Source organism: Vipera ursinii, assembly GCF_947247035.1.
Source record: "Vipera ursinii genome assembly, chromosome: 2".
Taxonomy (NCBI): Eukaryota; Metazoa; Chordata; class Lepidosauria; order Squamata; family Viperidae; genus Vipera; species Vipera ursinii.
This window is the reverse complement of record NC_139513.1, coordinates 39,326,856-39,350,819: the sequence shown is the minus strand read 5'-3', so window position 1 is coordinate 39,350,819 and position 23,964 is coordinate 39,326,856. Positions and strand designations below refer to the sequence as shown.

The 23,964-nt window shown below is 37.1% G+C and overlaps 1 protein-coding gene across 18 annotated transcripts in view; it reads left to right on the top strand.

The window, feature by feature from the left end:
* The window catches only part of FOXP1 (forkhead box P1), a 666,401-nt gene that overhangs the window by 401,260 nt on the left and 241,177 nt on the right, over positions 1-23,964 (top strand). For 16 of the 18 annotated variants that reach the window (XM_083354300.1, XM_083354292.1, XM_083354295.1 and 13 more), the window contains one exon: positions 6,250-6,431. The exons of the other annotated variants lie outside the window; for them this stretch is intronic. In XM_083354300.1, coding sequence (XP_083210426.1) covers positions 6,261-6,431 — 171 coding nt within the window. In that variant the 5' untranslated portion in view covers positions 6,250-6,260. The remainder of the gene's footprint in view (positions 1-6,249; positions 6,432-23,964) is intronic. 18 annotated transcript variants of the gene reach the window in all.

The following is a 23,964-nucleotide window of genomic DNA, read 5'->3' as shown; positions in this document are numbered from 1 at the left end:
AAGTATTAGTACCGCTTTATAAAGCCTTAGTAAGGCCACACCTGGAATACTGCATCCAGTTTTGGTCGCCACATTACAAAATCATGTTGAGACTTTGGAAAGGGTAGAGAGAAGAGCAACTAAGATGATTAAAGACCTGGAAACAAACATATGAAGAAGGGTTGCAGGATTTGGATTTGGCTAGTCTAGAGAAAAGAAGGACTAGGAGGGACATGATAGTAGTATTCCAGTATTTTAGAGATTGCCACAAAGAGGAAGGCGTCAAAGCACCAGAGAGCAGAACAAGAAACAATGGATGGAAACTAATCAAGGAGAGAAGCAACCTGGAATTAAGGAAAAACTTCCTAACAGTGAGGACAATTAACCAATAGAACAGCTTGCCTTCAGAAGTTGTGGACGCTCCATCACTGGAGGTTTTTAAGAAGAGATTGGACAGTCACTTGTCTGAAATGGTATAAGGTCTCCTGCTTGAGTAGGGGGTTGAACTAGAAGAACTCCAAGGTCCCTTCCAGCTCTATTCTGATTCAATCAACACAAAATAAGAGCATAAGAGAAAGAGGCAAATCACCTTTTGTTGCTTATACAGACTTGTTAACATAACCCTAATTGTATCCAAAGGCCTGATAACATGTGCTGTCTTTCTTAGCAGGGTTAGAGAGTTCAGGGAAAGTGGGTAGTACAGCTTATTCATTTCTGAATCCATTTTGTACTATTGGAGGCAGTTCTGAGAAAGATGGTTGTTGATGATAGGATGGGGAGAGTACACAGTTCAAACCAATAGTTCATGCTTAGTTATCATTCAGTAATTGCTTATTGCAGAAAGAATTAGGGAAGGGTAAAATCGAAAAAGTGTTTGATTATGTTGTTGTGGCTGTCATCTTGAGTTTTTTTTAGCCTCTAGAACACTCCCCGCTTTCTATCTACTTCTACCTTGGTAGAAACTAGTTGTCTGAGAAGCGATAACATGATGTGTAGGAATCCCAGTAGTGGGATTCAAATATGTGAACAACCGGTTCTCTGTGTGGATGCCACTTCCAAAAGTCTGTTCTGGGCCTGGACAACAAAAAATTAGCTAGTGGTTCTGCCCAACTGGTGCAAACTGGCTGAATCCCACCACTGTGTGGGGCCCTTGGTGCTATCTGAGCTTGGTTGTTTTTGGCAGATGTTTCATTACCAAACTAAATAACGTTGGTCCCTTCTAGCACTGATGTTGTTATCTAGTTGGGTAATGAAAGAAATGCAAGAAAACAACCAATCTCAGAGAGCACAAAAGAACCCGTAGTTCAACCCAGAGGTACAAATATTGTCTTCTATTAATGACCTGACCATGGTTAACACTGTGGCTACTACCCATTGGTTAGCCAACTGAGGGTTATTTTAAAATGAAGAGTAAATTTTTGTATCCTGACTAACAGATTTATTATTATTAAATTTATATGCTTGCCCATTTCACTATCCAAAGCAACTCTGGGTGGCTTTTTTCTGGCAGAGATAGTTAAATATTCCTTTACTACCTAATGCTATTAAATAATTTGCTTTAGATGAATTTTTGTATTTTTTTATAGAAATAGAAATATTCTGCATAAATTTGTGTTTAAATTAAACATTCTTAAATGATTGGGCAACTTCTTTAAGGACATTTATTCTGCTGGATATAAATGATTTATATCTGCTTGACTTGGTCAAACTTAATTTAACTGTTCGGGAATAGTTCGGGAACTGTTAAGTTTGAATCATTCAGGAAGATGAAAAAAGGTGATATTGCTTTGACTTCCCTGAAAAAGACTTACTATATCTATACCAATAGTTCAGAATTTAAATTTTTGCAAACATAAATATTATAAAACATATGTTTGATGAGGAAATCCTATGCCAAGAAGGGATTTCAATTAGAAATAATCCATTCTTTCTTTCTTATTCTTTGACAACCAAGACATGAAAAACATCAGTTCTTTCTTTCACATCATGTTCATTCTCTAACATATTTATTTTTGTCACAGCAATGAGAGCACTTAGTCAAATTTGGCTTATCTCAAAAACATTAAGCGTAATCTGATTTCATTAATATCTGGATAGGAGACCATCAGAAATCCAGAACTGTAGACTACATTTTGAAATCAAAATATCTGAGAAAAAGACAGTGACAAATCATTTTTCTATTGTTGCCAAGAAAAGAAAATTCAGTTTGAGTAAAATGTTACTTTATATCTGTATTTTACCTGTACCCACAATTGTTAGCAATTTCACAAATTTTTCCCTTTAAAAATAAAATAAAATAAAACTGTTTTTACAGTATCAGACATAATTCACTTTGGGGTGAAACTTGCATTACATTATATAAAGATTTTACAGTTGTATATTCACGTCTTGTTATGGTGTAACCTTGGATGAATAAATATTACTATCATTCTGTTTTTGTAGACAGTCTGATGAGATGGGTGGGAGGAGGACTGTGATTGCTTACCTAAAGAGCACTCACATATATTTCAATTGTTATTACTGAAATTCCTCATTTGCATTTTTTTCCCCAGCTGGACATTTTGGTAGCCTTATGTGAAGAGAAAAACAGTATACACACTTGAATATATTTTCTAAAAAAACAACAACCCAACAGTACTCTGAAAGTGAAGAGTCTAGAATTAAAAGGAGTAATTTAAACTACAAGCTATTTTGTGTTTTTGAGTAATGTGGAAATTCCAGAATTTGATTCAAGAGAAGAGTTCATATATCTGTTGAATACACCATGCCTTGAAAATTGTCAGTGGATCCCTTACTGATTGTATGGGGTTGCTTCTAAAGAGGTCCCTTGCTTCCATTTTACTGGTCTTGAGGAAACAACTAGAGAGGTATCTATACTGTGGTTATCTAGGACGACTCACCTGCACCCAAGAGTCTCTGTTTTAAAATGTAGTGAGATGCTTCTGTGCAAGATAATAGTCAAGAGTTTCAGAATTATTTAGGATGCAAAAGAAAGAACTACATTATATCATTCTCACTGTCTCAAAGTTGACTCAGCCTTCCATTCTTCTGAGATCAGTAAAATGAGGACCCAGATTATTGGTGGCAATATGCTGACTCTGCAAATTGCTTAGAGGGAGTTGTAAAGCAGTAACACTCATAATCAGAAAAGAAGATTGTGTTTGTTGGCAATTAGATTATTACTTTTCTGATGTAAAAAAGTAGTTTCTTCTAGGATTCCAACCAGGTTAAAGTACAAAGAACTGGATTTCAGTATTTCAGCCTGTCATGAGTGAACCTTTCTAACTTTTTTAACTTTTGTAACTTTACTCATGTTTGTCCCACCATCATTCATATCCTCAAGTCAAGTGATTATCTTTGTTTAAAAATACAGGTGCTCCTTGAATTACGACCTCAATTGAGCCCAACATTTCTGTTGTTAAGTGAAACATTTATTAAGTGAGTTTTGCCCCATTTTATGACTTTTCTTGCCAAAGTTGTTAAGTGAATCACTGAATTTGTTAAGTTAGAAACACAGTTGTTAAGTGAATCTGGCTTCCCCATCAACTTTGCTTGTCAAAAGGTTGCAAAAGGATCATGTGACCCGGGACACTGCAACTGTCATAAATATAAGCCAGTTCCCAATCATCTGAATTTTGATCACGTAACCGTCGGCATGCTACAATGGTCATAAGTATGAAAAATGGTCATAAGTCACTTTGTTCAGTCCCATTGTAATGTCGAATGATCACTAAATGAGCTGTTGTAAGTCAACAGTAAAAACAAGACCAGGAGCTGACTGTGGCTCAGACCATGAGCTTCTCGTTGCAAAATTTAGGCTTAAATTGAAGAAAGTAGGGAAAAGCACTAGGCTACTCAGGTATGAACTAAATCATATCCCTGACGAATATACAGTAGAGGTGACAAATAGATTTAAGGAATTAGATCTGATAGACAGAGTGCCTGAAGAACTATGGACGGAGGATCGCAACATTGTACAAGAGGTAGCAACTAAAATCATCCCAAAGAAAAAGAAATGCAAGAAAGCAAAATGGCTGTTTGAGGAAGCTTTGCAAATAGCTGAGGACAGGAGGGAAGCGAAAGGCAAGGGAGGAAAAGAAAATACACCCAGAGAATAGCTAGAAGAGATAAGAATGCCTTCTTAAATGAACAGTGCAAAGAAATAGAAGAAAACAATAGAATAGGAAGGACCAGAGATCTCTTCAAGAAAATTGGAGAAATGAAGGGAACGTTTCATGCAAAAATGGGCATGATAAAGGACCAAAATGGCAGGGACCTAACAGAGGCAGAAGAGATTAAGAAGAGGTGGCAAAATTACACAGAAGAACTATACAAGAATGAGCTTAACGTCCCAGATAACCATGATGAGGTGGTCACTGACCTCGAGCCAGACATCCTAGAATGTGAAGTGAAATGGGCCTTAGGAAAGCTGAGCAACAACAAAGCTAGCGGAGGTGACAGTATTCCAGCTGAGCTATTCAAAATCTTAAAAGAGGATGCAGTAAAAGTGTTACACTCAATTTGCCAGCAAATTTGGAAAACAACAGTGGCCACAGGATTGGAAAAGATCAGTTTACATTCCAATTCCAAAGAAAGGCACTGCCAAAGAATGTTCAAACTATCGCACCATTGCACTCATTTCACATGCTAGTAAAGTTATGCTTAAAATCCTACAAGCTAGACTCCAGCAGTATGTGGATCAAGAACTACCAGAAGTACAGGAAAGATTTCGAAGAGGCAGAGGAACTAGAAATCAAATTGCCAACATACGCTGGATCATGGAGAAAGGTTGGGAGTTCCAGAAAAACATCTACTTCTGCTTCATTGACTATGCTAAAGCCTTTGATTGTGTGGATCACAACAAACTGTGGCAAGTTCTTAAAGAGATGGGAGTACCAGACCATCTTATTTGTCTCTTGAGAAACCTATATGGGGGTCAAGAAGCAACAGTGAGAACTGGACACGGAACCACTGATTGGTTCAAAGTTGGGAAAGGAGTCTGGCAAGGCTGTATACTGTCACCCTGCCTGTTTAACTTATATGCAGAGCACATCATGAGAAAAGCAGGGCTAGATGAATCAAAAGTTGGAATTAAGATTGCTGGGAGAAATATCAACAACCTAAGATATGCAGATGATACCACTCTAATGGCAGAAAGTGAAGAGGAACTAAAGAGTCTCTTGTTGCGAGTGAAGAAGGAGAGTGCAAAAGTTGGGTTGAAACTAAACATTAAGAAAACCAAGATCATGGCATCCGGCACTCTCAATTCCTGGCAAATAGATGGGGAAGAAATGGAGGTAGTGACAGATTTTATTTTCCTGGGCTTCAATTTCACCGCAGATGAGGACTGCAGCCAAGAAATTAAAAGATGCTTGCTCCTGGGGAGGAAAGCCATGGCCAACCTAGACAGCACACTAAAAAGCAGAGATATCACCCTGCCAACAAATGTGCGTATAGTCAAGGCTATGGTCTTCCCAGTTGCAATGTATGGACCATAAGAAAGGCTGAATGCCAAAGAATTGAAGCGTTTGAACTATGGTGCTAGAGAAGACTCCTGCGAGTCCCTTGGACTGCAAGGCGATCAAATCGGTCAGTCCTAGAGGAGATCAACCCTGACTGCTCTTTAAAAGGCCAGATCCTGAAGTTGAAACTCAAATACTTTGGCCACCTTATGAGAAGGAAGGTCTCACTGGAGAAGAGCCTAATGCTGGGAAAGGTTGAGGGCAATAGAAGAAAGGGACAACAGAGAATGAGGTGGATGGAGTCACTGAAGCAGTAGGCATGAACCTAAATGGACTCCAGAAGATGGTAGAGGACAGGAAGGCCTGGCGGAATGTTGTCCATGGGGTCACAGTGGGTCGGACATGACTTCGCAACTAACAACAACAAGCCAACTACCTGTATTAAAAAAATTAACCATAATATACTATTAAAACTATCTTCCACAATTCAAGCAAAATGTTGAAGTATTAGTAAAGCAAATGAATTGTAAATCTTAATGTATTTTTCGTTGTGCCTGTCCATCTGATTTCACTCTGACAGAAAAGGAACTTGTTGAGCAAATACTGCCATGTTTAGATCAATAATACATTTTTAAAAAGTTGCAGAATTACCAGTAGATGAGTGTAACTTGTGCCTGAACTCATAATGAAAATATAAATCATTTGAAGAGAGGGAGCAAAATATTTTTAATTGTACTAAGCTGTAAAGCAAGTGAAGTGTTTTACCAACTACTTTATTTTTTTTCTTTCTTCCGTTAAATTATTCCAGGTTTTTGAGTCATGATGCAAGAATCTGGAACTGAGGCAAAAAGTAACGGTTCAGCCCTTCAGAATGGAGCAAGCACTGTCAACTCCCTACTAGATTGCACCCTACGCGAAGTAAGACCCAACGGAGAGACACCTTCGGTGGAAATCGGTGCTGTGGATCTTGCCCATCTTCAGCAACAGCAGGTACTGTAAAATATATTACTAATATTTTACCAACTTCGAAAGCTTCTTGTATACGGAAGTCAAGGTTGATGGAATTTTTCACATCATAAAAATACCATGGTATTTTCTAGCAAACAAATACTTTAAAGCATGCATTTATAGGATATTAATTGATTGGCATTCTGCAGAAGTAAAGTATAACCTTAAAGAGAAGCAATTGTATCATGTGAATTCCTGCGCTACCAACATTTCACTGATAGAAATAAGCCTAAGTAGATTTCTGCGCTTTAGTAGTGAACCCGATATCTGTGGTATAAGAAGCACTAAACCAGCAGCCCACAATCGCCGGAGACCGGTTCCGTTGAGAGAGGTTTTTCCGCGGACCAGAGGGATCGTAGTTTCACGCACTCTCTGCATCCCATGCGTGCGCAGGTGGGGCTTCGCTCATTTGTGCAGCCCGGTTTCTGACATGCCGCAGATCAGTGTGGGTCTGCAACCCAGGTTTTGGGACACCTGCACTAAACTACGAGGCTTGAGTAAGAGAGCATGACTGATAATTTCATAAGTCTTCATTAATAATCCAGGTGTTCCAGATGTGTTCTTATTTTCCCCCAAAGTGTAGCATTGATTCTAGAAAAAGGAAATTATTGCAATTTTAATTGTGTAATCATTCAGTATTGATAATCAGGTGCTCTTTACTTTGCTAATGGAGGAAGTGGTTTCCTCTAAGAGTACAACAGGATGCCTGCTTTAATCCTCATGAGCAAGCATTTGTATTTATTGATTTCCAACAATTAAATTACATTTATTGCTAGATATCCCATTTATTTTATGTGTTAGTCCTTGACTAAATAAAACAGTTTTGCGTATGAATTACTTGAATACTTGCTTGTATGAGAAGAATAGGTCAGGTTAACAACAGTATCATTGCAAGTTTAACACAGAGACACTTAATTTTAAAAATTCTGTTGAATAATACTGGCACTGCATAACATGGGAATATATATATATATATATATAATATGTAATATCTCTGAAAAGATGCAAATGTTAATTCTACTTTTTTAAAAAATCCTTGGTCTGGAATTTGGAATAGTCTTGAAGACTTTGACAGCTGTGGAGTCTTTTTAGTGTGCATGATGATCTTGTCAGCAGATTGTTGTGCTGTAGAAAAAAAGCTATGACCAACTTTGCTTTTTTCCTGGAAAAAACATTTAACTTAAATCCCCTACATGTTAGCGTCTTAAGTTTTTCATGATACTAAGTTCAATGTACAGTTGTTTTCTTCTTGTAGATTTTTTTTAGGTGAGAATGCAATCATTAAAAATATCACAAGCATGCTGAATTCCTTACTGCAGTAGTCACACAAAACCATGGATAACATTTCAATAAGTGCAGGCCACAGTAGAGTAAACAGTTGCACTGAAATTTAATTCCTGTTGACTTTTCCGTCATTCTTGGCCAGGGGCACATTCTGAATTGTACTGCAAAGACAACAGGGGTTACAGCTTTGATTAATCTAGGGCACTGGAAGAGAATTAGAGGAGTAAAATATGTTGGAAGTATTCAGGACACCAAAGCTTTTTTTCTAAGAGGCTTGTGATCAAAATAAACTAACTCATATATAATTATACAGCTCTCCTTTTCAGTTTGTTATTTTCCCATCTTTTTTTTTCTGGTGTTATTTTGCTTATATGTGGCATCCTACAACGTTAAAGTAGAAAGCCTACTTATTCCCTTTTAGATAAACAATGTTATAAGCACAAAAAAGGGAATAAGAAATAGTTAGCCAAAGCAATTAAAAGAAAGAGGGGGGAAAAAAGAAACATAGCATAATCTAGTTTATAGCAGCACCATTAACTATACCTATCTTGTACTTTTTGTAAAAAAATATTATTTTTACAAATAACCCAAGGCTGCAAATATATCCAACCCCTCTTTCTCTTTTCTCTCTATTTTGCCCACAACAACAACCCTGTGAGATGGTTTAGGTTGAGAAAGCGTGATTGGCTCAAAGTCACCCAGCTGGCTTTCATGGCTAAGGTGAGACTTGAACTCATGGTCTCTCGTTTTCTAGCCTGGTGACACCTAGACCAAACTGGCTGTCATTCTTATCGTGGCAAGCCATCGTTGCTCCTACTCCATCCGTACACCACTTCATATATTGTCTTTTATTCTTTAAACTTCTCAACTCTCTCTTATTCAGAATCTCATCAATTCCAACCACCATGATTTTCTTGGTTCACCCCCTCTTGACCTTTATATATTTGTTTTGTGATTTGATTCTCATTTGTTCTCTATACATCACCAACCTGCTCAATATACTTCTTTTATACAAGATCATTCACTTTTGTATTCACATTCATCCAGAACCCATTCATTCCTGACCCCATCTTTTCTTGTTTTGCCACACACAGTTCTTAAGTACCCATTCCTATTGCATTCAATCTCCTGACATAGCTATCTCTCACGTCCAGTAACAAACTGTACAAAACTTCATTCATATACATAGCCATTTTCACTTACTTTGAAAAATATTCATGCAGCAGACCGCATACTATACACAACACACACACACACACACACACACACACACACACACACATTGTCCTACTCCTTTCAGTATTAAAGCATTCACCAAGGATGTAATTCATTGTTCTGCATGTTTTAATTTCATTATAGGTAGTCCTCGACTTACAACTACAATTAAGCCAAAAAATGCTGTTGCTAAGTGAGACAGTTAAGTGAGTTTTGCCCCATTTTACAATCTTTCTTGCCACTGTTGTTAAGTGAATCAATGCAGTTGATCACTCAGTCAGTCTGAATAGAGCTGGAAGGGACCTTGGAGGTCTTCTAGTACAATCCTCTGCTCAAGCAGGAGATCCTAAACGGTTTCAGACAGATGGTGATGAAGCACCCACAACTTCCGAAGACAAGGTGTTTTACTGGTTAAATTGTGCTTATTGTTAGGAAGTTTCTCTTTAGTTCTAGGTTGCTTCTCTCCTTGATTTGTTTGCATCCTTGGTTTCTTGTCTAGCCTTCTGGTGCTTTGGAAAATAAGTTGACCCCCATCTTCTTTGTGGCAACCCCCTCAACTACTGGAACACTGATATCATGTCATTCCTAGTCCTTCTTTTGTCTAGACTGGCCATGCTCAAATCCTGCAATCGTTCTTCATATATTTTAGTCTCCAAGCCCTTAATCATCTTAGTTGCTCTTCTTTACACTTTTTCCAAAGTCTCAACATCTTTTTTGGTGAATAACGTGACCCCCTCTTCTTTGTGGCAGCCCCTCAAATACTGGAATACTGCTATCATGTCCCCTCTATTTCTTCTTTTCTTTAGACTAGCCAAACCGAAGTCCTGCAGCCGTTCTTCATATGTTTTAGGCCTTTGATCATCGTAGTTGCTGTTCTCTGATTTTTTTTCTAAACTCTCTACATCTTTTTTGTGATATTGGCTTAAGTATTCCAAAATTGGCTTAAGTATTCCAGGTGTGGTCTTACTAGGGTTTTATAAAGTGATACTAATACCTTGTGTGATCTTGATTCTATGCCTCTGTTTATACAACCCAGGTCAAGTGATTGTCCACTAGGACTCCAAGGTCCCTCTCAGAATTCCTGTTTTTAAGCCAGGTCTTTCTCAATCTGTACTTGTACCTTTGATTTTAGTGAACAAGCCATAAAAGTGCCTTCTCATTTTTACACATTTCTTACTAATTTGCTGAAGGAGAAATATCAGGCCTGCATCTTCCCATCTGGCATAAAACTGTACTTCCCTTCCCAATTTTGGAATATCGTTACTTCTCATATTACTTCAGAGAGAATTCTACCACTTCTGAGGTCCATTTAACAAACTAATCTCCCAAAGATTTTTGTGCTCGCTCTTGCCAGATTTCTCTTTACGTAGGGAAAAGTACAGTCATTGGGCATAGATTGAGTCTTCACCATACACTGAACAAGTAGCAAGAATCTATATTTTAACATTGCTCCAATTCCACCGTGCATTTTCATGGCATTTGTGACTTCCGTTCCACTGATATATTTTTTTCTTAAATACTAACATTTATAGATTTATCTCACTTCCTTTCTTTAATGTATTGTGATTGTTACTCTATAAATCTCCCTGAGTCTTTCTGCCCATCCCACCACTTCAGATAGGATGGGCGCATTCCACGTCCCTTTGTTTAAATGTTGTCAGGGGGCAAAGGAGGCTCACCTCCTCCTTAGCTGTGCCTGTCCCATGGATCCTCCGAGTTCTTAACTCCTCCAGCCCGCTGGAAGGTCTTGAAGGGATGGCTTTTCCCACAAGCTTTGGGATAGAATGGAGATGAAGCCCAGTGATACAGAACATTGATGTGTGAGACAATGTGCCCCAAGGTTCAAGGAGTCTTTATTGCAACTGTTTCAATTTTATTGTTTTTATTTTCCTCATCATGAGGCAGGCCAGGCTGAAAAATCAATGCCATGTAGGTCAGGACTACTTCATTGTAACAGCTGTGGTAGCAGAATTTTGAAGTCTGAATTGCGTCCCCCCCACCCCCAAAATCACTTATTGATGTGTGAACTGGAGAGGGTTTATCTAAGACATCTCGTATTACAGGTAGTCCTCAATTTATGGCCACAATCAAGCCCCACATTTCTGTTGCTAAGTGAAACATTAGTTAAGTGAATTTTGCCCCATTTTACAACCTTTCTTGCCACAGTTGTCAAGTGAATCAGTGCAGTTGTTAAGTTAGTAACATGGTTGTTAAGTGAATCTGGCTTCCCCATTGACTTTGCTTGTCAGAAGGTTGCAAAAGAGGATTTACGTGGCACCCCCAGGACACAGCAACCGTCACAAATATGAGTCAGTTGCCGAGTGCCTGAATTTTGATTGGGTGACCATGGGGAGGCTGCGATGGTTGTATGTGTGAAAAATGGTCGTAAGTCACTTTTTTCTGTGATGGTGTAACTCTGAACTGTCACCAAATGAACTGTTGTAAGTTGAGGACTACCTGTAGTTTCTTGGAACAAGCTCAGGCCCTGCTTATCTGACCATTGCCTTGGTAGCAGCTCTTTTCCTGCTTTCATGGACATTCCCTATGGCCTCTACAATTAGTTTGTAGAGTTGCAGTTTATAATAAGACTCCCTTTAAAATAAATAAAACACTCCTTCCAACATGCCTTCACTTCAGTTTCATCACAGATCAGTTAATCATTTTTATTTCTAATTCTATTCACTCTGAGGTTTGTTTGTTTTTTGTCCCAAAGGTCCTTTTTCAAGAGGCAACTGGACTTTCTTGTTTTTCTTGGAAAACACCTTCTCATCCAAGAAGCTTCTTCAGAGCTGACTCTGAGCTGAAGAAGCTTCTTGGATGAGAAGGGAAAAATCTTCAAAGACAACCGTGACCTGGATAACTGAGAATCTCCATAGACATCTAAGGCTTTTGTTCAGCCCTCGCCCTCCACTTGATAAATAATTTTTATCTCCCTCAATATCACTTTGTCTTACTTTTTTTTTTGCCCACATTTTTTGCCCACATTTGTTTACAACTCTCTGTTTCTGTCTGCGCACATATGATATGATATCTATCTCTCATCCTCATTTTTTGAAGCAGTCATATGCAGTTGTTTTTCTAATCTATACCACTTTGCACTTTAGCTATCATTTTCAAACTTCTTAAAGTTCCTCAACAACTGACTCAAGAGGTTAATGTTTAATTGCTACTGTAGAAGTAATGTTGTATTTCAGAAGAAAAAAAATGGGATTTTTCCTATTTTTGCCAGATAATGCTTTATTCTGTATATCCTAGAAACAAAAATGTACAGCTGTGATGAAGTGCCAGTTACGAAAATTTAATAGAAAATGAATGCATAAATGTTTAGTTCTGTCCCATCTGCCCCTCCCTCCTGAGTGTGTATTTCATGAAAATCAGTTGTAATTTTGCAAATCTGCCTGCTATTTTCTTTTATCATAGCATTTTTCTTAGGTAACACATCGTTTGGTAGATCAAACAATATATTCATATTATAGCCATCTACATCTGAATTTTTATTGTGCTTTTTAAAGTAGAGTAAGAACTAAAAAAGCCTCAGACCCCATATCATCATGCTTTGGGTGTTATGGTTTCTAGATCTTCTAAGTAACATCCTCTACATTAAAAAAAAGGTTGTTTTCAAAAACTAATGCAAGCATACCACACACAGCATATTGTTTAGTTGTTTCTCCCTATACAACATATGCTCTCAGGTCACCTAACAGAATGCTTGATGTAAAATAGTCGTTCAATAAATCTGAATGGCTGTTAAGTAAAACTGCTGTTTCCTGACAGCATTACAATATAAATTCTTTTTGACAACTGTATTGCATTGCCTGATATATGTGAAAAAGATGCTTCCCTGCTGTATAAAGAACCATGATGAGTGTTTTGGTGTTTGCTTTGTGAAGTCATATGTAGGAGATCTCTGCCTTGCCAGAAAGAGTTTCAGACATGTTTTAGCACTTTAGACACTGCGTTCATGTTCCCCTTTTTCCACTTGAATAGAGATGAATACTTTAGAACACTTAGTTATTGTCCAAGAATCATCTAAGCTGCAGCTAAGCATGATGATTCCAGCTACTTGTGCTTCTACTTTGCAGTCTTCTATTGAGCATAAGCCAAATAAATAAGCTATGTCTATTATTTGTTGCCATGTAGAGTTAATAACATGGTGGAACTCCCTTTCAGGGAGGTACAGTTGACTGTGCAATAAAGCCTGTTATGTTCAGTCAAGCTTGTAATGATCTTAACTTTTATATTGCTCTTCAGTTTTAAAGTTTAATGTCATTCTCAACTTTTATTACATGGGTTTCTTCCCCCTTATGTTTCCTGTTTATATAAATTATTAGTAATACTGTTGTTATAATTATTAGTATTGTTGTTATACTGTTAGTATTATTGTTATAACTACTACTATTGCTATTTGTAGAGATTAAAATTTATAAACCTAATGAATAAAGATCCTGCCAGGAAATATTTACTGAATTACAAATGTAGACATAAAATACACATTCTCATGTAGAGGTAAGTTAAACACTCTTGCGAGGAGAAGTAAACGTTATAGGTTTTACTTCTCTTTGCAAGGATGTTTAACTTACCTCTACTTGAGAATGTATATCATTAACTTGCTTACTTAATTCAGCATTTCACCATTTTAGTCATTCCCTGAAGCTGAAATAGAAGCTTAGCAAAATGAAGTTAAATCTCAAAAAAGTCACCTTTAGAAATGTACAGTTCAGGAGGTAACTCCCAGGAAGAAAATACTACATAAATTTAACAATTTTTGTGGATTTCTTCAGAAGAAAAGTCTGAATGATTATAGGAAGTGTCAGTTTCATCCAAATCCTTTGAATGAAGCCATATTTGGAAAGGCACTTTTTAAAAACAATCATAATTTTACACTGACAAAGATACAGGGTTACCTATGAGGAAGACTTACAAACAAGGTAGGGTTGGCTTTTAATTTAGGATGGGTCATGTGTTAAGGTTTAAGTTTAGACTACTTTAAAAGTTCAGAATTTTGTTGGGTTTTTAAAAAGAGACCATAATGTCAGACTAGTAAATATACATCAAGTCACAATCAGAATGATACAACCTCTTGTATTCAAGGTGGATTCTATTTACAACCCCTACCATTAAATGCTGTCCCATTCTCAGAGGATTCAGCTAGTATAATATAAATTTCCCCTAACTGAAATGTGATGTAGCTTAATAGCTGAACCACAAACACCTTTGTACTTTCCGTGAGGTTTTCTAATCTAATTGGACAAGCAGCCGTTAGTGGAAGCTATAAAAGCTGAAAAGGGTTATGCCCATATCTTTTGAGTATGAGAAGAAGCCCTTATGACCAGAACAACAAGATAAAAAGAAATTTGAACACAAGAGAGTTAGGCATCTCTGCAAGTTGAGAAAGAGGATAAGAAGGCTAGGGAAATCAATACTTCCTGTCTTCTGCTAATAAATAACGTTGCTTTAAAGTAAATATCATCATAGTGGTTTTTCCTTTTAAAAGTTATTAAGATTAAAAAGGCAGCAGGAGGTTGTGGATTATCTAGAGCATTGCGCTGAGTATCACATAATTGACTTTCTGAATGCTAGACAAAAATTGAGTGTGTATTCAGTATAATGAGCAGCCACCCCTCTTGAAAAAAAAGTTTATTCTTTTGAGGCCAAAATCATTAAAAAGAGAAGCTGAGAAAAGCAGATTTCTAAACCTAAGCTTCAGAGTTAGGAGAGGGAAGTTTCTTTGTCTAACACTGAACGGAATTGAAAAGATGGAACAAATAAGTAAATAAATAAAAATGGCAGAGGGGGGAAGAGTGTACCATTCTGAAGATATGTGAAATTATTTCTTAAATAGGATGTGGTCTTACAAGATGAGAGGGTAGGGTTCTCATGTGATTTTAGTGTGATTTCATTAATTAGAAATACGGACAGAGTACAAGCTCTATAGTACCAATATAGGAGAATATTTGTAGCTCTGGTTTGAAATGAGGGATCGTTGGATGTCTCTGAGCTTGGTTGTTTGCTAATACTGATAATGTTAGCCACAGTTTGGGCAATGAAACGGCTGTAAGAAAACAACCAAGCTCAGAAAGCTCTAAGGACCCCTCAAACTCTATACTCTATACTGTACACTGCTAAGTGTCCCTCCTTGAGAGAAGTGGATGCTCCAGAAACAACAAAATATAAATATATAAATAGTAATTTGTAATCTGGTACAAAACAGTTGCTATTGCACAGGTAGAGAGCCTCATGGGTGGTATTAAGATAAGAGTCAACATTCACGTTCAGGAAAGTTGTCGGAAGAAATTCTGCTGAAATATTGCTTGTTCAGAGTGCTGAGGTATCCATATGAGCAAGAAGTATCAGAAAACTCTTTCAGATTCGCTAAGCAACAGGAATGCTTGAATTGTGCTTGACTATAAGCAGAATATATGCATTACTGGTATGATATGATTTCCAAAAAATTCAAATACAATTTTAGGCTGCATCAATTTTGGTATAGCTTCCAAATCACTGGAAACAATATTTTCACTTTATCCTGCATTTGTCAGTTCCTATTTCAGTGTTGTGTCTAATTATGAATAATACATTTTAAGACAGATTAGGGGGGGGAAGTGTAAAGAATAATGAATGGATTGAAAGCAAACTCTTATGAACTTGGGAATGTGTTTAGGTGACAAAGGAGAAAGATGAGAACTTATTTCTAGGACATGAATGAATGTCATGCAGAAGAAGGTCAATTCTTGATCTCTGCTGGTTGAAAGTTTAAAAAAACAAGCAAATGTCCCAATATTAAGGGCACTAACTATATTAATAGTTCAGTCAATAATCAAAGGAGGTGATTCTCTTCATGCAGTATGTTTAAGCAAAAGCTATATTTATTCCATCTATTGAGAGTGCTTTATTTTATATTCTTCTAAGATAAACATTTCGGAGGCAACTGAAAATATGTCTCTGTCTGTGTCTCTGTGTGTGTATCAGCTAGATTGATTTAATGTATTAATAACTGTAGCATTTTCCACGTTAAGAGAGGAGAATGGAAAGATTTCAGTTTAAAAGAAATGTTTATGTCCATTGAGGGAACATAAAGAATGAATCTGTGTCCCTTCTTGAAACAGATTTTGTCTGAAGAAGAGAAGAAAAACATTGGAGTTTTCAAAGATGGTGTGTTTGTTTATTAGCCTTGAAGAATGCTTTTTTCTTTGCTGACAGGGAATAGGTGACACAACTGTATCCCAGAAACAATTTAGAATATGTTATCATCTACCTGAGTGATAGATTCAAGCTGTTTTTGAGTTAGAAAATCAAATTAAAGGAATGTATTAAAATAGACCTAATTTCCTTTATACAAAGTAAGCATATACTGCAAAGGATGATGTTCTTGATAACCTAAATGATTGTACCTTAACATTGTTTTTTCAGAAACTGGTCGGAGATAAGAAACCATGAGCTTAATATTCAGAAAGCCTCAATACATGGTGGGAATGTTATTGATATGATAAAAATACAGGTAGTCCTTGATTTATGACAACAAGCCCAACATTTCTGTTACTAAGGGAGGCATTTATTAAGTGAATTCTGCACCATTTATTACCACCTTTCTTGCCATAGTTGTTAAGTGAATCACCGTAGCTGTTAAGTTAGTAACACGGTTATTAAGTGAATCTGGCTTCCTCATTGACTTCGCTTGCCAGAAAGTTGCAAAAGGGGATCACATGACCCCAGGAAACTGCAACTGTCATAAATCTGAATCAGATGTCAAGCATCTAAATTTTGATCACGTGACCACGGGGATGCGGCAAGTGTGATAAACGTGAAAAACAGACATAAATCCCTTTTCTCAGTATCATTGTAACTTGGAATGGTCACTAAATGAAGTGTTTTAGGTTGAGGGCTACTTGTACTGTCAAATTTATATACTTGTGGAAACAGGGTTGAGGCAGACAACTCTAATCATATTTACCTCAAAAAATGGAAACTTCACAAATATGAGAAACTTGGTAGGAAAAAAAATAAAAGAAATTGAAAAGGGTAAAATCTTTCTAGAATGCTTTGGATTCATGGTTGAAACTTACTACAGGTAGTCCATGACTTATGATCATGACTGAGCCAAAATTTTCTGTTGCTAAGTGAGACTGTTGTTAACAGATTTTTGCTCCATTTTTCAATCTTTCTTGCCACAGTTTCTTGCCTCCAGAAGCTGTGAATGCTCCCAACACTGGAGATTTTTAAGAAGAGATTGGACAGCCATTTGTCTGAAATGCTATAGGGTTTCCTGCCTGAGCAGGGGTTGGACTAGATGACCTCCAAGGTCCCTTCCAACTTTATTATTATTATTATCATCTCACAGTTGTTAAGTGAATCACTGCAGTTGTTAACTTAGTAACACAGTTGTTAAGTGAATCTGACTTTCCCATTGGCTTTGCTTTTCAAAAGGTTGCAAAAGATGATCGCATGACCCCAGGACACTGCAACCATCATAAATATGAGTCAGTTGCCAAGTGTCTGAATTTTTATCACGTGACCATGGGATGCCACAATGGTCATAAGTGTGAAAACCAGTCATAAGTCACTTTTTTAGTGCCATTGTAACTTTGGATTGTCACTAAATAAACTGTTGTAAATTGAGGATTACCTGTAGTCAGGAAGTTTATCTGCAGTTCACCAGCATGGTCAGTGAACAACGTCAGTGAGGCTAAGAAAACAACAGTTCTTTTGAAAATCCAACTCTTGACCAAATTAGAAACCCTAAAAGAAAACTATACTGCTCAAAAAAAAATAAATAAAGGGAACACTTAAACAACACAATGTACTGTATTTAATAGTAGGATGTCTTATCTTGTGTTCCCTTTATTTTTTTGAGCAGTATACTAAAAGTTGCAAACAAGATATGTCAGAATTGAGTAAGGAGAAGGATTTTCAAGTGCCTATCATTATTAATAGGAAGAACACCAACAGCAAGAATAAAATTAAGTAATGTACATCAGAAGTGATTTAGACAAAGGACTTGAGAAAATACTAAAGCAGATGGAAGGTATTTCAGAGAAATTGCTTGAATTCTATCCTAGGTAGTTTATCTTAATTGCAGAAAAAGACATGGGTAAATTTTCTTTCTTTCTTTCTTTCTTTCTTTCTTTCTTTCTTTCTTTCTTTCTTTCTTTCTTTCTTTCTTTCTTTCTTTCTTTCTTTCTTTCTTTCTTTCTTTCTTTCTTTCTTTCTTTCTTTCTTTCTTTCTTTCTTTCTTTCTTTCTTTCTTTCTTTCTTTCTTTCTTTCTCAAGGGACCAGTTCCATGGAGAGAAGTTTTTTTGTGGATCAGAGGGTGCATGGTTTTGTGTGCTGCCTGCATCCCACAGATGGGGCTTTGCTTGTTTGTGCAGACTAGTTGCTGGCATGCTGCGGCCCAGTACTGGTTCACAGACCAGGGGTTGGGGACCCCTGGTCTAGAGGAGTGGTGCCCAAACTTTCCAGTTCCACAGACCGGGGGGGGATGTTTCACACGCTTGCCACCACTTCTGCAGCCTGGTTCCCAATGGGCCGCAGAGACTAGGAGAAAATAAATAAATAAAGCAAACTATTTTTAAATTGGGGCTGCCTTTAACAAAAATATGAAACAAATCCTTGTACATTGTTGTTTAAATTGGAGCAGAGATACGAGCCAAAAAGCTTTCTGATACCTATATCTGCATTGGGAAATGCCTGTGCAATCTACTGTTCAAAAGAAAATTCTGGCTAGTTAGCTTAACATGAGCTGGTAAATTGGGGGGAAAAAAACATTTTTAACAGCAGCCAATTGAGGTCTTTTAAAATGTATCAGGAAACACATGCATAAGCAGCTGGTAAAGTTTTGTCCTTGGTCTCCCAAGAAACTTGTTCAGATATTAGAAAAGAAAGGTGAAAGCAACCTGTTCGTCCATGTGTACCCAAAAATATTTGTAGGGAGTGGCTTTATGGATTTACACGCAGACTCCCTTGAGCTGGAATTCTATTGAGATTCCCATTCACATCAGTACATACTATAGATAAATGGTATAGCATCATCATACGATCTTCTCCATTCAGAATTATTTGTTGAATAGATAAATGTCAGTAAGAATACTGCTTAGCAGGGATTGAAGAGTTTTGCATCCAAAAAGTAAAAAAAAAGTAAACAGGAATAAAAAAATAAATTTTCACAGAACAGAGAATATGACCCATGCCATTGACAGGACAATCAATCTGATTTGAAGTAAGCTGTGAAATAAGCAGGTTTCCATGGTTAAAACAACACTAAATGAAACAAAGAACAATAACTTTTTCTGATACTGAATTAATAAGGAAAACTCATCTTAGTATAGCAGTGAAAATGCTGACCCAGAGTAACAGATATGAAAAAAAAGTAAAATCCAATTTAGGAATGATTAGGAATGTGACAGAATATAGCAGATGTGGTGACCATGTCGAAGATACTGCATGTAGTTATGATAAGTAAATTTAAATTGGGCATTGTAGAGTTGGAAATAAGTTGAAGAAAAGGGCAGCCAGCTCCATCAGGTGGCCAAAACAATCTATTTTAAGAAAAGATGACCCTTTTTCAAATTTTTATTATACCAAAACTACAAGTGGGTAGAGGGTGCTGATGAAGATGTTTAAAATGCTATATTGGTTTTTAAAAATTGGATCGAGGTAAATTATTGTACAATTGGGGAGTATTCAAAACAAGTACATCATCACAGAGAAAAGTGAATTCCTTGCTGAAGGTTATAGTAATGGCCATCAACTCGGATAGTTTTAAAATTACAAAAGCAGAAGCAGAATGTTTGCTATCTAGTGGCATTATAGGGTGAATGTGTCCAATGTAGGTCTTCTCAGTTGGATATCTTTTGGATGGGATGGGATAGCTTTGGCATGGGCTCAGCATTTGGGAATTTTGCAAAGGCCAACATCTGCTACACTTTGTAGCTCAGTTGATATAAATCAAAATACTAACTTAAATTACATAAAATACATCCAGGTATACAGGACGCCGTCAACTTTTGCCCACAATTGAGCCCAAACTTTCTGCTGTTAAGTGAAACATTTGTTAAATGAGTTTTGTCCCATTTTCTGACCTTTCTTGCCAAAGTTGTTAAGAATCACCACAGTTGTTAAATGAGTAACACAATTGTTAAGTGAATCTGGCTTCCCCCATTGACTTTGCTTGTCAGAAGGTCACAAAAGGGATCACATGACCCTAAAACACTGTAACCGTCATAAATATGAGTTAGCATCTGAATTTGATTACATGACCATGGGGATGCGACAGTGGTTGTAAGTGTGAAAAATGGTTATTAGTCACTTTTTCAGTGCCATTGTAACTTCGAACAGTCACTAAACGAACTGTTGAAAGTCGAGGTCTCCCTGTATTTTATTTTTTACCAATGTAGCTTGTACTAGGCTGCCTATTTAAATCTGCATTTAATTAGTAAGATGATCAGAAAGTGTTGTGCTTTTTTTTAAAAAAAGGAAAATGTGGGTGGGAAGAATAAATTAAGGCAAGCAGGGCATAGAATAAATATTCACTATTTTATTTGGAATTTCAAAATATAGGATTTACTGATTATCTCAGTTCTCTGTCCATGTAATCCTTAAGAAGTAACATTATTTTTATTTTTTCCAGGTTTTGATTGTTTTTGTCTTTCCTTTAAAAGTAAACTGTATCCTGTATCTTCAGATAGAATTTTCCAAATGAAGCTGGATAGTATTGAAATAGTTGGCTTATCTAGGAACATAGTTTTTGCATCTATGATTGTGTTTACTGAACTACAATTATTGCTTGGAAGGCTTTGCTTTCCAACCAACCTTGGGAATGAGATTTGTTTTTAATGATTACAAACAGGTAATTTTAAAATAAATATCAACCTGCAGTTTTAGAAACAAAAGGAGAAAACATCAGGCAGTAAAAATAGGATAGTAATTTGTTGCTTACATGAATAATATTTTTTAAATCCTAGTGTGGATTTTGTGATAAGTGTACATATGGGTATAGATTCCAGTTTTGATTATTAAACTACTGTAAAAAAATAAAAAAGGTAAAGGTAAAGGTTCCCCTGCACATGCATGCTAGTCGTTTCCAACTCTAGGGGCCGGTGCTCATCTCCGTTTCAAAGCCGAAGAGCCAGCGCTTGTCCAAGGACGTCTCCGTGGTCATGTGGCCGGCATGACTAGACGCCAAAGGCGCACGGAGCGCTGTTACCTTCCCACCGTAGTGGTCCCTATTTTTCTACTTGTATTTTTATATGCTTTCAAACTGCTAGGTTAGCAGAAGCTGGGACGAGTAACAGGCGCTCACTCTGTTACGCGGCACTCGGGATTCGACCCGCCAAACTGCCGACCTTCTGATCGACAAGCTCAGCATCCTAACCCACTGAGCCACCACGTCCCTTAAAAAATAATGCACTTAACACTTCAAATCTACTTAAAACATCTTAGCAAATTCCGTGGGTTATGGTTGGTTGGTATGTGAATGTGTATGCACAAAATTTTCTAACCTCTGAAAGAACTATATTGCATCTTTTGGTGACTATAAAATATTATCCTGCCTAGTTTGTATGCAATGACTTCATCTTCAGATTAAGAATTATTAATTTTGAGATAGTCGAAAGATGCCATTGTCACCTTCTGTTCAATCCTCTGCTTAAGGGTGGGAAACTTGAGGCAAGGCAAGAATAAGAAAAGTGCTTTGATGGTACAGTTCCTACCAATATCAACAAATTGAACATGCAAAAAGGACAGAACGATGTGAGCTACATGCTGTCCCGTAATCAATGTGGGAATGATAACTAATAACTACAAATTTTCTAAAGCACAATTGATTCCCATTGAATATTTTGTTAACATTTTCTGGTCTGGCATGCGAGACATATTCTGGATCCCAGTGGCTAAGGAGCATTGGCTGGCACAATCCAAAAAGATCCCCGTTGGATCCTGCCCTGGGAGGGCATCATTCCACCTGAGGTAATATACTAGCCCCAATCCTGATGCTCTTTTGTAAGGGCCTCAAAACCTGAGGGTGTGATTCAGCTTGTCTCTTGGCTTTGAGGGAGGTTATTTTTTTGATGCTCAGCTGCAGTGTTTTTATTTTTATATTGTGTATTTAACTAGTTTATTGTAAGCCACCTAGAGATATGTATGTGAGACGGGTGGCTATAAAAATCAAGTCACTAATTGTTTAATTTGTGCAGTGTGAATGCAGATAAGGGGAATGTACACACCTATACATACATCTGTACCTTTCCTAAACCGATATTTATTTAACAGTGTTGGTGTTCCCTGCATCTGGTAAGTAGGGTTTTTCCATGCTGTAGTGTAGAATTTATTTATTCATTCATTTGTTCAGTTTGTATAACTGCCCATCTCAAATCGGTGAGTCTGAGCAGCAAACAATCATAAAAAATAATAATAAACCACAGTACTGAAAAGAAACTGAATACAAACCACTATCAAGAGATATTTTAATCTGTTGGTGTTAGCATTACCACTATTGCAGTCAGGTTTGATTGAGGAATGGGGATTTGGTCTTCAAAATTCTCCTCTAATTTCGTTCTCTCTGAGCCTAAAAAGTAGTTGAAATTAATGACAGAGACCACTTTTCATGATCACCATAAGAATTGTAAATAGTTTGTCTTGATGTAGGTGGAGGCTGTTTTATTTATTGTTTATTCTGTTTTTATCCCATTTTTCTGCTTAGAGGTCATTCAAGGCAGCCTAATTGTAGCCTAGCTGTGCAAGGAGCATGTTTGATGCGTGTCAGGCTTGGGGAGAGAAAGGCCAACCTCCCCTTTAGCAGTGGGGCAAATTTTCCTTGAAAAGGTTTTTCCAATACTCCAATCAAGCTTAATAGTACTCTCCACTGACATCAGTGGATTTCTAAAAAGCATTTTCACTGTGTGGGAGTGTGTCAGCATTGGAATGGCACATATACTTGTAAATGAAAAGGTCTCTATATAACAAATAACTACATCTCTACAGAAATAGAGCACAACAGTGATGAAAACTGTAAACCTGAATGCATTTGGGTCAATATAAAAGGGAGAAAAAAATGACATTGCCATAGGTGTATACTATAGGCCACCCAACCAAGCAGAGGAAATAAGATGAACTTTTTGCTAGTCAGCTAACTAAGGTATGTAGGAAGGACATCACAATAGTAATGGGGGACTTTAACTACCCTGACATCAACTGGGAGACAAACTTTGCACCAAGTGAAAGATCAGACAGATTCCTGACAAACCTAGCAGACAACTTTGTCACCCAAAAAGTAGAGAAGGGAACTAGGGGATTAGCCATTTTGGATCTAATTCTCACTAACAGAGATGAAATGATAGAAGGTGTTGAAGCCACAGGAACCTTGGGAGGAAGTGATCATGCAATATTGGAATTCAACATTATGGAAGCACAAGGAATAGAATACAGTGATACTAGTCTTGGATTTTAAGAGAGCTAATTTCAATAAACTTAGAGAGAGCTTGGGAAGGATTCTATGGATGAGAATCCTCAAGAGGAAAACAACTCAAGAAGCTTGGGAAATTTTGAAAAGTGAGATAATAAAGGCCCAGTCTAGCACAATACCAACAAAGAGGAAAAATAACAGCTCTGAAAAGAAACCAGCATGGCTGCATAAAGAACTCTGATAAATTGAAAGATAAAAAGGACAAGTATAGAAGGTGGGAAAAGGGGCACATAACTAAGTCAGAATATCAGCAAATAGCCCAAGCCTACAAAGACGAAGTGAGGAAACCTAAGGCTCAAAATGAACTAAGGCTTGCGACCAAAGTAAAAAATAACAAAAAAAGCTTCTTTCAACATGTAAAAAACAAAAAATGTAAAGGAAATGATTGGTCCATTAGTGGGTGAAAGTTGGAAGAAGGTGACAAGCAACAGGGAGAAAGCAGAAATTTCAACATGTAAAAAACAAAAAATGTAAAGGAAATGATTGGTCCATTAGTGGGTGAAAGTTGGAAGAAGGTGACAAGCAACAGGGAGAAAGCAGAACTATTTAACTCGTTTTCT